General features: G+C 39.9%; 3 protein-coding genes across 3 annotated transcripts in view; 1 reads left to right on the forward strand and 2 right to left on the reverse strand.

Moving 5' to 3' along the window:
* LOC135466983 (cytochrome P450 2J4-like) overlaps positions 1 to 2761 on the reverse strand; it is a 28657-nt gene extending 25896 nt beyond the window's left edge. Inside the window, exon 1 of the mRNA XM_064744736.1 lies at positions 37 to 2761. Coding sequence (XP_064600806.1) covers positions 37 to 157 — 121 coding nt within the window. The 5' untranslated portion in view covers positions 158 to 2761. The remainder of the gene's footprint in view (positions 1 to 36) is intronic.
* A 3081-nt stretch (positions 2762 to 5842) lies between these two features.
* On the reverse strand, positions 5843 to 10787 carry LOC135468275 (cytochrome P450 2C26-like). The gene is made up of 4 exons (XM_064746431.1): positions 10117 to 10787; positions 7996 to 8514; positions 7017 to 7457; positions 5843 to 6476 (listed from the first exon to the last, which is right to left on the reverse strand). The coding sequence occupies exons 1-4, from the start codon at positions 10457 to 10459 to the stop codon at positions 6295 to 6297; spliced, it is 1485 nt and encodes a 494-aa protein (XP_064602501.1). The 5' UTR covers positions 10460 to 10787; the 3' UTR covers positions 5843 to 6294.
* A 3351-nt stretch (positions 10788 to 14138) lies between these two features.
* Positions 14139 to 16794, forward strand: LOC135466984 (BTB/POZ domain-containing protein 17-like). The gene is made up of 2 exons (XM_064744737.1): positions 14139 to 14504; positions 14859 to 16794. Exons 1-2 carry the CDS (start codon positions 14139 to 14141, stop codon positions 15954 to 15956), a joined length of 1464 nt encoding a protein of 487 aa, XP_064600807.1. The 3' UTR covers positions 15957 to 16794.
* Positions 16795 to 18537: the final 1743 nt, after the last annotated feature.

The raw sequence follows: 18537 nt of genomic DNA on the forward strand, positions 1-18537 counted from the left end.
GAAACAATGCTTTTAGGACCTTGTCGATGATCTCACCTTCAAACGTTGACTTCCCGTCATCCTGACATCTGGCAATTTCACACAAGTAGGCATCGATGAAATCCGTAGGTTCATCGGGGTCAAGTGTCACTTTGTGCACATATATTTCATCCAACATGAAAGCGTGGCTCAGTTGCTTAGCGCGCTATCGCAGCGTAATGGCCCAAGAGCCTCTCACCAACACGGTCACTGTGAGTTCAGGTCCAGCTTATGCTGGCTTCCTCTCTGGCCCTACGTGGGAAGGTCGTGACTGCAGGCCGCCGTCGTATAAGTGAAATATTCTTGAGTAAGGAGTAAAACATCAGTCAATCAAATCAAATCCAATATGAAAGCCACAGGCGTCTACGTTGATATTAGAAGAAGTCTCCGGGAATACACTAGGTCCGGAAAACCCTGCAACTTTAAAGTTTTCATCTACAGCCTCCATGTACTTGACAAACTTGGGATCTTCGTGTTCAAACCGATTACCAGATAGCGATAGAGCAGATGACATTGGAGACGGACGTATGGAGAAGTTTTCCCATAGGGAAAGTATCCCTGCCACTGTATTAACACCTCCACTTCTTCCATCACCTTCTGCTCAAGACTGGATTTCCCGACGCCAAAGTCTCTCAAAGTGTGCAGGGTGTAGCGTCTCTGCTGCTTCCATACTTCACCGGATGTATTAGCAACTCCTGTACAACGTAAGCAGAAAGATTTTAATTTGAATCTAAATAATGAATATAATAAATAATTCATAAATAATTTTAGTAGTAAAACTGGTTTTAGGGATTTTGACTTTGGATGTACCGGTTGACAGCCTAGACAGTGATATGAATATACTTCGTTTATAATACTATCAAACATTGTTCAGTCAGATTTTCTCTGGACAACAAGCAGTTATGATCATTGTAACGGCCATATGTGGCAGTGGGTTGTTCGCCTATTATTTGCCTGTATATCCCTGATTACAGAAGATGAACATATACATTCTTGGAGTTTGGAGGAGATCATATCATCCATGTAGGAGAGAGTACAACGTTTGTATGAGATAATATCATCCACGTAGGAGAGGGTATAACGTTTGGAGGAGATAATATCATCCAAGCAGCAGAGATTATAACGTTTGTATGAGATGATATCAACCACGTAGGAAACAGTTTAACTTTTGTAAGAGATGATTTAATCCACGTAGGAAACAGTTTAACTTTTGTATGAGATAATATCATTCACGTAGGAGAGAGTATAACGTTTGTAGGAGATAATACCATCTATGTAGGAGAGCGTATAACGTTTGTAGGAGATAATAACAACCATGCTTGATATAACTATCCCCAGTGAGAAAAAATATTTACAACTGGACGAGCCAAACGAAAGAAAAGGAAAGTTGACTCCAAGATTTCGGCAGATTTGCACATATTACGTCCGACTTTCGTCAGCAAGAAGAGATTATAGTTAATCTCAGTACACTCTGGGACACAGTTTGGAGATCGAGGGATTATTGGTATTCATGTGCAGATATCATTCATCTTTTATATACTTTAGTACATGAGCTACGCGTTTGTCTCCCAAAACGCTGAGGGTAATAAATATCATCGATCTACATTTATTTCCTGATGCCAGAAAGGCAGCCAAAAGTAAGAGTGTTCATCATTCAGTATTAGAGCATCAAAGATGGTTTTGTTTCATTTTGGATAAAGATTTTTGCGCAGCGGTCAATATATCAAATGAAAGGATTATGAATCACGCCTGTTGCATGTATGCGTTGTCAATGCAGTGAAGGTAGGGACGATGAACTACAATTTATTTTAACCCAACCATGTGCCTTCTTACCTACAGAAAAGCCATGTAAAGTATCAACAAAGTGGACAATGTATTGCTTTCCAGTAAAGCATAAGATAAATATTTATAATATGTTCAGAGCAACGTTACCCTTCCCTTTAGATATTTTCTCAGCGATCATCAGATTGGGTCGGTCCGCAAACTCGTCACCTCTGGTCACCAGCACCTCCCGCATGTTGTCGAGATCGTGAACGAACACTGTCGGCATACTGCCCATGTAAAGGAGGTAGACGTCTCCGTTCATAGGCCGAAGCCTCTGTAAGGCAGTGAACAAATCTCCCGAGGCTGGGGAAGTTACCGATGAGGGGCCAGGGTGTGGGCCCCGAGGGTAAGTGGGCAGGACGGGAAGTGGACCGCAGGAAAAAGAGCAGCAGGACCAGCACGAAGACGGCCAACGGTGCCACGTTAGTCAACAACACGTCGTACCACATGATAACTGAAATTTCGGGAGCAGTCTGCGTGATCTCCGGTCACATCAATGTAGTTTACTTACAACAGCTGTGTAAAATACAGCCCTTGGTTTCAAACTGAGTCTGTCGACCTTACAAAATAAGTAAGGTCATGATGTACCTTAAGCAAACAGGTTGGTGATTTCTGACCAAATTGTGTTGACACAGGCAGCTGCTGGCTCCTCTCACGACGATCAGTACTTATATCTGAAGAAGTGAAGATGATGACACCGTGTACAAAATTGCATGTCTATATCCACGTATATGCATAGTTCAGTGGAGGCGATAATGAACCAGTCAAACACAGACACTATGCATTACCTGTCAGGTCAATATGTGGGACATCTTCCAGATAACCAAGAAGACATGTGTATAGACGGACATATATTGGGCCTAACCCAGAAATACTTTCTTATACTAGTCTAGCCTCGTTGGAGTCTCAACGCTCACAATGTTACAGTCTCGTGCAAATAAAAGACACCAACCTAAAGATCTGCTTTCCCCACCCACCACACCGCCACCAAACGTCCCTACTCCATCTAGAATATATGTGTTAATACCATGAAGGCTTTTACGTTATACACTTCTGGGCGAATGCCGCCGTCTTCCCACAGCTTCATTAAGAAACAGGATATATGTGTAGCTGCTCAACATGGAGGCAGTCGACGAGGAGCGTATACCGCAGGAGCCTTCATGGCTATCATAAATCTATTCTAAATCGAGTAGGGATGTATGGTGACGGTGCGGGGAGTGGAGAAAGCAGGTCTTTAGGTTTGGCGTCTTTTAGTTGCTTGAGATTTGTTCGATAACAAAGACAATCGCCCTGCACCTTCGTTGAGTATGAAATTAATATTGTGAGTGTGGAGACTCCACCGACGCTAGGCCAGTACAAGAAAAGGAGCTGGAGTTTTTCGGTGCTATACTGGCTACGACAACCCTGGAAACCACATTTTTGAATGTCATTTGAAAGAAACGTGTGAGATCAATTTATACACAATAACGTTCTGCTTTACTACGATGATTACGATTTGTTCACAGAAACGATTTCCTCCGCTGTTGAACAGTTTTGTCATAGTATGGAAAAGTGTATGTAGATTACTACAGACAAACGTTAAAATCACGCCACGCATTATTAAAGTCTTTAAAAATATTCCTTTGGTTATAGACTTTGAAACACTTTGCTATATGTTAGTGTGTAATAGGTTTGTATATGTTTAAAATAAAGTGCTTTATTGTGGTATAAAGTAACGGGCTTACAGAAGTTTTTTTTACAATATTAGAACAAGTATGCGTGGTTAATGGTAAGATTTAAGGTTTTACTAACAATATATTTTTGGCAAGTGTATTTGTGCAGCTTCCGCGCGGGAAGGTCTACCAGCCACCTGAAGAGAGACCTGGATTTCCCTCGGGCCATGTGCGGTTTTCTCCCACCATTATGCCCACCGCCGTCATGTAATTGAAATATTCTTTCCTTCTAGGTAATACACAAATCCAATAAAATAAATAAATAATAAATAAATATATATATATATATATATATATATATATATATATATATATATATATATATATATATAATAAAATTATTTCTTCAAGAAAAGTCAAGAAAACAGCCACAGTGCTTATACAGAAACTTGTCCATCCGCAACAAAATAGCAACAGAAGAGGTTTTAAGAAATTTTACATATCTTCTAACTGTGGAAGGCCTTGGTCTTCTCCAGGCGTGTCCAGTTGTGCATCACACATACACATATGATGGCTCTGGACAAGGGAATATCTGTGATAAAACCACGCCGTTCATGTGCATGGGTCTAAACGACAGCAAAACATGACGATGGTAATCGACTGTTTTAAGGTTGTCGAAAGGAAGGAGTTATCTATAAAACATTGTCTATAAAACATTACACAATGTATTTTAGTCAGATTTCACGTTCTTGTAGCAAATGCCGTCACGTTTACGATATATACGCTTCCCTACTACATGCCTGGACACGACTTGGTATACGCGGTACCATATAATTCCTTAGGCGTAGTTCCGGTTTAAGAAGGGTGAGCGAGTTGTTAATAATGCTATAAGTGTTTGCACATGTAGGTGTGTTTCTGTTCAACACACGCACGAGTGCACACACAAGTCAGTATACAGGACGTTCCCTTATTTCTTCTCATACACAAACATACACGCGCATACACACACTGACTTGAGTTTAATGGTTCATTAGAATAACTTACAGCACAAGTTACTATTTAGGCTATTTATTTCTATAGTTTTTATTATTTTTTTTGTGAGTTTTTTTTTGTATCGGAAGACAAAGGTAAGGTCAAAATCAGATTTCGGCTGTTTATGGAAGGATTTTCCATAATAACAAATATATCATTACGTGAGCCAAAATTATTTGTGTTTAAATGATATCAACTTAGAATATTGTAAATTATTCCAAAGTATCGTTATTGGTTCACGCAATCATACATTCATTAATCAGGGGAGAGAATGACATATTTGCTCGGAACATTACAGCTGCACGGTCACCATAACATTTCACCACGCATTTCAATGCGCTATTTCACATGGCCTCGAAAGGAGCCTACAATCCAGCTGTCATGCCGAAGACATAAGACAGGACATCCCACCCAGTCACATTATACTGACACCTGGCCAGCCAGGCATTTTTCTTGGCTCTAACATCTAAGTGCTGAGAGCAAAGCGAGAGAGCAGCTACAGTTCTATAAGCGAAATATTCTTGAGTGCAACATTAAACCCCAATCAAAACAATCAAAAAGTAAGTAAATAATTGCCCTTTATAGTATACCGCCAACCTAATTTTATCTTCATTCATTAATTCATTCATTGATTCGCCGCTGCCCATCAGGCTACTGAGGACGCTTGCTGTTGTCTGGAGCTTGGTGGTCCCCTTCAGGCTATTCTCGGTTTCCTCCAACCATGAACTAGGCTGCTTTCGTAAAGGTGAAACATTCTTAAAGGATTAGTGACCCGCTTTAGCTACTGGTCGTAATTACAAAGCTTGTAACCTGTTTAAGCAATATATAACTGTTAGTGCATCTGAGAAACGCTGCCGTCAGCCGAAAACGCAGCGGCGCCGTCAGAGCGCTGGCTGAGCTATAGAACTTATTAAGACGATGTCATTTTCGATCTGAGGGATTCTCGGTATACAGAAGGAAATATTCTTCCGAGTCATTTTGAGCAAATAGTGAAAGATGATGCATTTCCGATTTATGGCACTGACATCTCTGACCAGACGTCAGGTTCTGAGTCTTCTTCAGACGATAAAACGACATTTGTTCACGCATTACCATCCCTAGTGGTAATACAGACTGGTATATCAGTTATATGTATATAGCTTTATGGTGTGTTAAAGTTCGCCCGTTTATCATCAAATTTTATATTTTTAAAAATATATTTTGCCTCTGGTCGCTTCACAGATAAATATCATTCATTTTCCTGAGGGATTCTAAACTTAAATCTAAATGTGATGACAACTGTTGCATTGTAAAGAAAAAAAAACAAACACAAGCGCCATTTTGGGTCCAGTGCAACTGTTATCCTGGTACTAGACTTTATGACGGAATAAGGCTCTGCGGTGGACATTCTCCAATCAGGAACCGTATCCATGATGCCAAGTTGTTACAACACTGCATCGTTAAATTGGATAAAAAAATAAAAAGCAGCAAGCTGGTTCGAGTTGGCCTAATCAAGTGGGCTTCTCATTAACATTCGTCAATAAAATTGTTTCCGGTTTTGGTTGGAATCATGTTATACATGCTTTAGACAAAGGGAACGCATGTGTATAAAGTATTATTAGATACAAATGTTGACTGTTTTAGTTTTCTGCCATCACTTCCTGCCTCACCACCGTGACCCCTGTGACCTCGGCGTATTTTAAGATTTCTGTACAATATTTGATGTTCGTGGCAGCGATGTAAAGCAAACGTCAATAGCGACGCATGGGCTGTAAGGAGTATGATCTATCTATTCGTCAAAAAGGGCACGCAGTTCGTAAGGCACGGGTGATTGAGTGAGCCCAAGGAGTCTTTCTTCAGGAAGCGATGTCATGCCTTTCGGAGCTTTGAAGACAAACCTCTGTAGCATGGAGGTCAGGAACAGAAACAACTCCATCCTGGCCAAGCTCTCTCCCAGGCAAACCCGCTTACCTGTAACAAAACAAATGTTCCACAATTAAACTTGTTTCTGCAAGTTAAATAAACTTACTGTGTTCAATTGTCAGTCTATGTTGAAAATAGGTCCTACATATTTAGTTAACTGTCTTCAAAACATTGACTGCTATAGCATCAGCCAACTATACTGCTCGGCACAATATGAAAGACTGTAGCCTAGGGATTAAAACCAGGGCAGCGACAATGGTGTGACAGCTGAAAACTGAGCTCTTTAGCTAAGTCAGGATTTCATTCCACAACTGTTCTCGTAAATGATTAAATAATAACAACTTGAATACCCCTGAGCACCATGGCGTAGACAGAATTAGTCTAACAAAGAACGCATTCAGCTGAATTGCAGTTTAATAGACGTCACTTCTCTGGACTTACTGAAAGTGCTATTTAGCATGTCACATTTAAAGGGGACCACTTCAAATGATATAAAAAAGCCAAATTATTGATGGATTCACAAAAGCACTATGATAAACCACATCTAGGATTAAATCTATTGAAGAGTTTCGTGGAAATAATATTTACCTGCAGAAAACGGTAGTAAACTCTCGCACTTGATTACATTTCCATCTGAGTCCAAAAATCTGCTGGGATCGAACATTTTCGGGTTCTTCCAAATGTTGGGGTCAGAATGCAAACTGGAGAAAACAGTGATGACCGTGGTACCTTTAGGGATCACATATCCCGCTAAAGAGGTATTCCTGGAAGCCGCGTGAGGAACACCTAAAGGCGCGACATCGCCACACCGTTGTACCTCCATCAGAGTGGCTTCCATGTAAGGCATTTGTTTGCGGTCGGCCATAGTCGGGAACCTGCCTCTGCCGATAACAGAATGAATCTCCGCCCGAACTTTGGTCTGGACATCCGGGTAGTTTATCATGTAGAACAGAGCCCACCGGAGTGTCGTCGCTGAAGTTTCAGTGCCAGCAACAAACAAATCTCCAATGACCTTGAGAAGTTGTTCATCTGAGATACAAAAAGACGGAATGCCTCAAAGAAAAGGAATCAATACAACATCGTCATAGCTGGGGTCGTCTTTCCGAGATGACAGGCACAAACGAATTTTTAAGGCACAAACAACAAGAAACCAAAAATAAAACCACATAAAAACTAATACAATGTGAAACGACAGAGAAAAACAAACAAATTTTCATACAGGGTGCAAAGCGGATCTCATGTATCCACTTTCTTGCATCTATTTCCGGAGAGGATCCTGAGTTAATTGAGAAGCCATGAGACGATTCTATTTAAGATAAAAGTGGCCGAGATTTCACAATATTAAACCGCCTTTATACATGTGAACTATTCTTAAGTATTACAAAAACATTAATAAATCACAAGAAACGAATACATTCAATCCTCTTAAATTTAGTCAGTTTTAACCAGTCTGTTACCTGTACAAAGAAACTTTCATTCACGGTTGACAGAAACCGTGTTGTAAACAGACATACATGACTGCATCGTTAAAACGTTATCCAGGTGTTAACGTTCTTGTTGTTCTCACCTTCAAACGTTGAGTTCTCATCATCCTGACATCTTGCAATTTCAGACAAGTAGGCGTCGATAAAATCTCGAGGTTCATCGGGGTCAAGTGTCTCTTTGTGCGATTTTATTTCATCGAGTATGAATGCCTCCACCATATCTACGTTTCTGAGCGTCCTGTGATATTTGAAGAAGTCTCCAGGAATATACTTCAACCAGGGCAAAAAGTTTATAGGTCCGGCAAACCCAACACTTTCTATATTCTCATCTATAGCCTTCATGTACTTGACAAACTTGGGATCTTCGTGTTCAAACCGATTGCCAAAGACGATAGAGCAGATGACATTGGAGACGGACGTATGGAGAAGTTTTCCCATAGGGAAAGTATCCCCGCCTGTGTCTCGGAGACACTGTATTAACACCTCCACTTCTTCCATCACCTTCTGCTCAAGACTGGATTTCCCGACGCCAAAGTCTCTCAAAGTGTGCAGGGTGTAGCGTCTCTGCTGCTTCCATACTTCACCGGATGTATTAGCAACTCCTGTACAACGTAAGCAGAAAGATTTTAATTTGTATCTAATTAACGAATATAATAAATAATTCATGAAGTAATTTTAGTAATAAAACTGGTTTTAGGAATTTTGATTTTGGATGTACCGGTTGACAGCCTAGACAGTGATATGAATATACTTCGTTTATAATACTATCAAACATTGTTCAGTCAGATTTTCTCTGGACAACAAGCACTAACGGGCATTGCAACGGCAATGTGTGGCAGTGGGTTGTTCGCCTATTACTTGCCTGTATATCCCCGGGGACAGAAGATGTAGTGATGAAGATATACATCCTTGGGTTAGCAAATCGTGTTGACATACGAATGTACATTTCCCTCCCGGTTACCGGTTTAAATTAAGATGTATTTGGAGAAGAGTGGTGGATTTCTTCATGTGAAAAAAAGAACAGTTTCCACGACGCATAAATCTGGCTGCTGTCGAAAAAATAAGCTATAGTGAGGAGGAATGATATCATCCATGTAGGAGAGAGTATAACGTTTGGAGTAAATAATATCATCCATGTAGCAGAGAGTATAACGTTTGGAGGAGATAATATCACCCATGTAGCAGAGAGTATAACGTTTGGAGGAGATAATATCATCCATGAAGCAGAGAGTATAACGTTTGTATGAGATAATACCATCCATGCAGGAGAGAGTATAACATTTGCAGGAGATAATATCATCCATGTAGGAGAAAGTATAACGTTTGGATGAGATAATATCTTCCATGTAAGAGAGAGTATAACGTTTGTATGAGAGGATATCATCCACGTAGGAAACAGTATAACGTTCGTATGAGATGATATCATTCACTTAGGAGAGAGTATAACGTTCGTATGAGAGGATATCATCCATGTAAGAGAGAGTATAACGTTTGGAGGAGATAATATCATCCATGTAGGAGTCAGTATAACGTTTGGAGGAGATAATATCATCTATGTAGGAGAGAGTATAACGTTTGTAGGAGATAATATCAACCATGCTTGATATAACTATCCCCAGTGAGAAAAAATATTTACAACTCGACGAGCCAAACGAAAGAAAACGAAAGTTGCTCCAAGAAGACGGCAGATTTGCACATATTACGTCCGACTTTTGTAAGCAAGACGATATTACAGGTCATCTCTTTACGCTCCGGGGCACCATTTTGAGAACGCTGGATTATTGGTATTCATGTGCAGGTATCGTTCATCTTGTGTATACTTCAGTACCTGAGCTACGCGTTTGTCTTCTAACACGCTGAGAGTAATAAATAATAATGAGCAGATGTATCATCGATCTACATTTATTTCTTGATGCGACAAAGGTAACCAAAAGTAAGATTTCTTCATTGTTAAAGCATCAAAGATGGTTTTGTTTCATTTTGTATACAGACTTTTGCAGAGCGGGAAATAAATCAAATTAAAGAATTAACGATCGCGCCTGTTGTCACTGCAGTGAAGGCATGTACGGTGAACTACAATTTAATTTAATCATGAACCTTCTTACCTACAGAAAAGCCATGTAAAGTGTCAACAAAGTGGACAATGTATAGCTTTCCAGTAAAGCAGAAGGCAAAAAATTATAATCTGCTCAGAGCAACGTTACCTTTTCCTTTAGATATTTTCTCAGCGATCATCAGATTGGGTCGGTCCGCAAACTCGTCACCTCTGGTCACCAGCACCTCTCGAATGTTGTCGAGATCGTGAACGAACACTGTCGGCATACTGCCCATGTAGAGGAGGTAGACGTCTCCGTACATAGACCGAAGCTTCTGTAAGGCAGTGAACAGGTCTCCCCGTAGGCTGGGGAAGTTACCGATGAGGGGCCAGGGTGTGGGTCCCGGGGGTAGGTGGGCAGGACGGGATGTGGATCGGAGGACAAAGAGCAGTAGGACGAGCACGAAGACGGCCAACGCCGCCACGTTCGTGAACAACTCGTCGTACGACATTATACCTTTGGGGCTACAAGCTACACACAACAAACAGGGTCTTGGGTTCTTCTAGGAATTTCGCTGCAGTGATACGTGCTGGCGTTGATTATAAGCCTTGTCTCCACTCCCAAATATCTGTACCGTTACCCCCTCAGTATGTGACTGTGGCCGATTAAGCCGACATTAACACTTAGCTCACTTGGCTGAGTTCTCCGTAAAATCATACAGACAAGATTAGTCTCTCTTAAACAGACCGTCCAAAACTACCGGTTGAGTAGGCTTACGGGTACGGTCCTCTGCAGGGAGAGTGAGGCCAACATGTACGCTAATCTGACCTGACCTACACGTTCATACACAGCAGAGTTAAAACGTGTAGGCTATAGCACGAACTGGGTTAAAAGCACCGGCAGAACTGTTGACTAGCCAATGGTACATTGTAACGTGTGGAAGTAGCGTGGATCTGATGAAATAGTTTCTGACATTACATGACTGTTTATGTGCACGGCTCAGTGGAAATGTAGCAAACTATACATACATGTAGTTAATAGAGAAGTTAATAAATAAGACACACTTTGGAGTCGCATTTAAAAAATAAATGAAATAAATAATAATAAAAAAAACATGACAGAGCAATATACATCTATGAGGATTACCCCTACCACGATTCTATATTCTGTGTCTGCTTCACTGTTTATAAAAAACCAATTTGAGTTTTTCTGTGGAGATGTAGACATGTGTAAAGGAATATGTTTAATATATCAGATTACAACATGGAAGGTAAAATCAGAACAGCAGTGACAGTGTGATAGTTAGGAACAGTTCACTGGAAAACGGTTAAATCCGGGCCCTAGTCGGTTTACCGCTTTGTTTTATTCTAGCTGTTCACATAAGCTTATACTTCTGCAGTAGCAACGTATGCCCTACATACACGCTCCTCATAGCACGATGGTGAAATCGAGTCAGGTAAAAAAATGAACTGATGTTAACAGCAATCATTAGACGTTTTCTTCCCGTTTATGGAGTAATACGATGTAAAATTAAGACTACCCTAATTGAGAGTCTGTTATGCAAACGATAAATTAAAGCTGAAACAGAAATTCGTACAAGGACATGTGGATACTAGCTAATCGTCAAACAGCCTAACTAAACGCTCTAGCAATCACAAGACTAGTTATCAAAACAATTTTCAGCACAAACCACCTTCCAAATAATTACAAGAATGTAAATATGAAATTACGACGGGTGTCAGACAAAGATCTAGAGAAGCAGTTTCAGTTAACAGTTTTAAGCATACCGCCGGGGAACTAGATCGACACAAGTTGTGTAAATTTAATCGGTATCCACATCCAATGAAATGTGGTACATATAAAATGACGTTGGTCAAAATTATGTGTCTCGTCTGCCAGCGACGGTAGCATTTTAGAATAGCCCAAATAATTCCTTTTGATAAAATGTCAGCTTCGCATGGGAACGTGTTACCATTCGAAATCGATAGCGGCACTCAAGTTCCTAAAATTTATCAAACTATCCGTATTTAAACTTATTCAAACATTTGAATCATTCCAACACTATAAATAGTACTGGTACGAGTGGGATATTTAGTGAAACGCAATAATTTGAGTTGTTCTAGTTACTTTTTAATAAAGAATTTTTGTTTAATTAGCGGATATGGATTTTTAGACAAAAATCCTTATGTCCAAGCCTGGGATTGAACCATGGCCTCGTGTATCCTAGGGAATGAACCCTTAATATTTAATCAAGCGTTCACTCCACTATGTATACACAAATGTATAAAATATATACCGGTATACGCTGTACAATGGTAAAAACGTCATGACACTGCAGAAGCATTGCTACGGTGTGACAAAATGTTATAAAATATAAAAAAATAAACTTTGACCATGAAGGAACCTGAATTGGCTTATTATTAAATTTAGGAAAATTATCGAAGTTTAAAATTAAATCATCTTTTTAAATTAGACATTTTTTCGAAAACAGCATTAAATCAGGTGAATCTTTTATATAGGAGAGGTAAAAACCAGGACTACAGGCAATCATCAACTGGCCGTCTGCTACTGTAGGCCTATTCATTGATTATATGAATGTACCGGTATTTTAAGTTAAACTCACCAAGAGTGGGCCTCTTGTGATGTGGTCTTGAGACTACGCTATCATCATCTTCAGTTATCTCCCCTTGTCAGACTCGCCTGTCAAATAGACTGACAGCTCGGTGCCCACCGCTGACTTTGTCATTTCACCCTTATGCTGAGCTGTGCGTCTGACATTATCCGGCTCAGCTGAAAGGAACAGGTAAAACAAACAAAGTCTTATACTTGGGTAGATTTATGCAACATCTCGCCAACTGCTTGGTAGGCTCGCACTACACCGTTGTTGTTGTTACCAGTCAGCATCTCTAGTGACAATGTTGTCAGTGTGAAGTCCTGTATTATTTTAATTGTTATTTTCTTCTCTTGAACTTTTAAATTACCTAGTAAGTTAGTTAGCCGTCTCGTGCTACAGCTGTACGAAATATACCAACAGTAAAGTTGAAGAGGATTAATATTACGTGCACGGTACATGTATATATAGATGTATATATACTGAAATAGCAGAGAGGACTTAATTGCATACAGCACTGCATGGGTGACTACGTTCGCTATTTCATGTTTGGAACGGCACTTGTCAAAACATAAAACGCGAAAATAGCGATTATCTGGGGCCACATACGATTCAGGCTCACTTATTCATAAAATTTTACCCACATTGCATGAATATTAAAACATTAAATCAGTGTATTAAAAGTAATAAATCATTTTATGCAAAGTGGACATTGTTCATACCGGTACATGTATACTTGGTGCATGTATACTAGAACTGTATAACTAGAATTGTATGTGACAATACAATGTTAAGTAATTTTGACAACTGTAAGACTTTGTAAGACTATGTAATACAGCAATATAATTTGTGAAAAAAAAAAAAAGCAAGCTCATTATATATAAGTTAACTGTGTACCAGATTTTGTATGGAGGTAGTCAATATAATACAAGTATTTAAATTATGTCCTATCTGGTGACATCTAAAAAGTTGCTATGTGAAAGTTTGAGAAAATTGCACATACAGATATCGTCTGGTGGCTAGAATACTATAACTACTTGTACATGCATACTGTTATGGGTGTGTCTGGCTAGTAGTGCATGACCTTTACATTTCGTCTTTTGCGTGGTTTCGTAATTAAATCAGCAAACTATTATGACCTAGCACATGCATACCAGACTACCCAGTAAGCAAATAGTAGATACATTTGAGGACCATCCTGAATGAAGTGACTAAGTGGCTTAAATGAAGATTGTTTTATATATACAGTACTAAGGTACGGTATAGCAGTGTGTGTAGACCTTCACATAGGCTGACATGTTCCAGTAGTTTAGATCCAAGAATTTCCCAGTTCCTTTTTATCATTCATTCTTTAACAAAAGATCTGTTAATTTCAGTTCACAAGGTACCCTCAGATTTTTTTTATAAAATTGTGCTTTATTGTGCTGTGTGTCATAAACCAGAGGCTTGAGTTCAACCCCACATCAGGTGAAGAGATTTTAAACTGTGTCCATCTAGTGTAGTAATTCCTAACTCAACATGCTTTTATCTCTGTACACTCTTGATCTTCTCCAGGTGTGCATCAGGCTCTACACTGACAATGGCCCAAGCCCCAGTAGTACCTGGGGCATTACTACTTGATGCACAAGGCTTAAACCAGCAGCCGGCTCTTCAGCCAGTTCCCGTTGCCAGTCGAGAGGGAGGGGAGGGCCATGTGGGATCCCGCTTAGCAGCCTCTCCATCTGGCCCCACCCCCTCCCCAACCACACCAGAAGGAATCGATTGTTATGGTAATGAGCGACAGGCCCTGGGCAACATGGCAAAATTCTTCAACACAGCCAAGCTGAGTGACATCATCTTGAAAGTAGGCTCCAGCAGGTTCTTTGCTCATAAACTTGTGCTTGTGCGGGCTAGTGATGTCTTTGAGAGAATGCTCAGTGTTGATTGGTCAGATCCCACTAAAAAGGTAAGCGTGTGTAGATTTGTTTCTTGGGGTATATTAAAGGAAAAGTGACTGATTCTGTTTTATTAATGGAATCGAGGGCATCACAGAATTATTGTCATTAGTGTAACAAATGTATTCAATTGTGGTATTGAGAGCATCTTTTCATTGCCATTAAATTGTATGGCTTACAACCTAGGACAAGTTAGTTTTGATGTGTAAACAACAAATTAAAGCTTTATTTACAGTCAGAGGTTCCACTGAAATATCCAGTTATATGACCATGAATAACTCAGAAATGCATCTATTCTCAGATTCTCCTGTAAGTTTCAGATTAACATGTTTTTCTCCAAAGTAAATGTTTTTCTTCTGTGTCAGGAGTTGGAGTTGGTGGAGGAAGCTGTGTGTGTGGAGGTGTTCCCACGATTCCTGCGCTTCCTTTACAGCTGTCACATCAACCTGACCTTGGACAACACCTTACCCATCCTAATCCTTGCAGACAAGTACAACGTGGAAGACCTCCGACTTGTGTGTATCAACTTTGCTTGTACTTACATCATTCCTAAGCTGCAGCTTAAAGACGTCTTCCACACCTGGTTTCAGTATGCCACCAAGGGCACCTGTCACCAGAAGCTGGTGGTGTCATCGGTTAAGGCACTGTCGGAGCGTATGGACGACATCATGTTGTCTGCGGAATGGGACCAGGAGTGGGTAAGTCTGGACAAGGACCAGCTGATTGAGATTCTCCGTAGCTCAGACCTTATGGTGAAAGACGAGTACGAACTTTGGAAGGCCGTCCTGAAATGGCTCCATTCTCCCTCTCATCACTCCCGCACTGTCCAGCAGATGGCGCTGCTCACTGAACTCATGGTACACATACGCTTTCCTATGATGAGCCCAGACCAGCTGACTGCTATTGAGACAAGCTCACTCGCGCAGCAGTTCCCTGAGCTTTTCCAGCCATACTGTCTCATGGCATACAAGTACCATGCTCTACCGCTCACATCACGCTCTGCTATCCGTGAGTTCTACTCTGCCAGTTTCCTGATGAGGAACTACACGGACCTGCGCTGGGACAAGAGGCTAGCTATTGCTAGTCTGTCAGAGGTGCAGAAGGGCACGGAGGTGAGTCTGCGCTTCTCCACGCGCGCCTCTACATTCCCAGCACAGACCTGGGAGTGGGAACTAAAAGTCCACCCCAAGGGCTTCTCCTCAACAGCAGAAGACTTCCGTGTGAGTCTGTGCTCCAACCTCATCCTTGATCAACCCCGACCTGTAGAGTACTGGCTCTCTGTGGTGGGTCGGGACCGCATCATCCACACAGTCAGTGGTAAGAAGAACTTCTCTAAAACCCGCTACACCATGGACACAGAGATGGACAAGAAGATCTCAGTCTCTGACTTATCTTGCCCAAACAGCACCCTGCTTGTTGATGACGCACTTATCTTCCAGATCGTGATTAAACCTGTGGAGTGAATTTAAGAAAGAGTGATACTTTATCATACAGGTGCTGACTGACTGTTGACATGTTGACATCTTTTCCAGATTCTCACAATCAAGATTTTGTCTTTTTTGCTGGAAAGAGAATATTTCCTGTGTGCATCTGTTAACATGCATGAGAAACCTCTGGCACTGAAGTCACAAATTTGTGTTCTTGTTACCTGCACAAGGGGATTGTGTTGAAATTTGCACACAAGCAACAAAGTATGTTTACATCGACAAAAAAGGCTTATATGGTCTGGGTTTTATTCCAATATATTTATATTATGCTAAACAGTGTACAGTCAGTATAAATTTACATGTTTATCAACTTTGCTTATATTGCCTAAATACCACTTGTCTCATACCAAAGAAAATATGCCAAGTTCTCCTTTAAATGTCCAGGTACCAGTTGCTGTTGTTATGTTCCTCATATTCAGCAACTCGTCAGTGACATGAGCTTCAGCTTTGATCATGGAGAATACAGTGAGGATACAGGTTTATACGGGGTTATTTATGTCAGTCTCCTAATTTTGCGTTGTGCTTCCTGGACACATACACATATGTATGTTTGACAGTTTGTCCATAATTTATCCAACACAGATTTAATAGTCAACTTATAATGTGATATAATGTACTGGTTGAAATTGTTTATTTATTGTGAATTTAGTGTATTCCCAGTAAGGCTAATACTTATGTGATTTTCACATTTCCTGTTTGTTTTACCTATATGTTAATTGCTTTCTTCTGTTTATGGGAGACTTGAGGACAAGGTACACAGAAGGTCCAAATGACATAAAACGCATCGTTTCTTTTCTGTGACGTTGCAGCACGAATGTACTTCATATATGTGTATGTTTTGTGAGCACACATACACCAATAATTGTGACGTAATCAAGGAAAGAACAAATGAGGTCACAGCTTTGGACCATCTTGACACAGGCGGGAAGCAGTTTTGACGAGTTCTCCATTGAGAGCTCATGTTTCATCCAAGTGTACATGTACCAATAAGATAATTTATTACTTGCTTTGTTTTTCTGCTTGCAGATTAAGTACAAATATTTTTGTGATGGATGTTTTTCCATGGTTTTTACCATAACAAGACAAAAACCAATTTAATTTCAGTTTATACACTGTCATTGTGATAAAGAAAATAACATATCACCCTGATATATATGCTTATTCAGATGTGGATTTCAGAGTGTGCATTCCAAATTTTGGAGGAAAAAATGCTTAATATTGTTCTAGTCCTTGACCATACATTGGTACTGTGCATATGGATACATATTGCTGGTTTAAATTATTGTGATATTGATAGGTGTTATAAAAAGATGTGAATTGATTGGTTGTAAGTAAAGTGGTGTTACATGTACAAGGTGTTAGCTTTACATATGTTGATAATTGCCAAACTGCTTTGGTGCTTTCAGTAGATATATAAATTTACACATCTTAGGCATAAGTTTATATTATACTATTTTCCAGACCATTTTCCTGGGTTCCATTGCATGATCATACATAGTACGCTTACACATAGCATGGTGCATTGACATTAGCATAGTGCATGTGACAGTATTATAAATAGAAACATAAAGCAATTCAAAAGCCATGTACAAAAATGTAAATTTTTCAGCCCTGGATTTCTACATGTATCCAGTACATCAGGTGTAGTTTTCCCCTTTTTTTTAGAAAATTCACGTCAGCTATCACATCTGTTGAGTATCTTCTGCTGACCTTATAGTTAGGTTACTATAGTGTGGGTTCAAGGATATGTTTGCTAGAGTTTAGATTTGAGGGCATATTTGCAGGAGTGGATTCCTGGGCATGCCTGGTAGGCAGTGGAAGCATATCAGGTTACAGACTGCAGCACCCATATTCCTGTATGCCTTGTAAATGTAGTTAAATTTTGACATATGCACCATACACACTTAAAAGAAAAGGAAAGAAATCTCCTGAATTGTTGTGCAATTTTGTTTTTTTGATGTACATTTTATTCATCAGGTCTGTTTATAATTAAGAAATTGTTGAAAACATTGTTATAGTGTGATGTATATGTTGCCATTGAGTTCTTATTTTAATTGATGACTTAACTTTGTACGCTACAAGCTGGAAATTACACCAGGCACATGTGACCGCTGCTTCAACAGGCCTCTAGAGTGCGACCTTGTTCTAAACTTGTGTGATGCTTTTCACCATGTAAGTGATGAATCTTTATTATTAGAATTTCATATCAGTGTCTTAAATGAAAGTTTGCATTCCTTAGACATTTAACTCCACAAAGATGTTCCATCTCAATTAAAGTAAAGAAAATAGATAAAAAATACAAAACCTAATTGTCTTTAGGAGCAAAGCATATTTGATGCAAGTCAGTATTTTCTTCCATTTGTCAAGATGCTTGGATATGTTTGTGATTATGTGCTGTGATAGTCAATACAAACTATTCGTACCACCCACAATATGTTTGTTTTTTCATGCGTCTTTCAACAGGCACATTCTTATATGCACTGCTCGTACAGTATATTTAAGGAGGGAAATTTGGAGTCCGCTTGTATCCATCCATCCAAAGTTTTACCTGAGCATA

This window comes from Liolophura sinensis, chromosome 6 (genome assembly GCF_032854445.1).
Source record: "Liolophura sinensis isolate JHLJ2023 chromosome 6, CUHK_Ljap_v2, whole genome shotgun sequence".
Classification (NCBI taxonomy): Eukaryota; Metazoa; Mollusca; class Polyplacophora; order Chitonida; family Chitonidae; genus Liolophura; species Liolophura sinensis.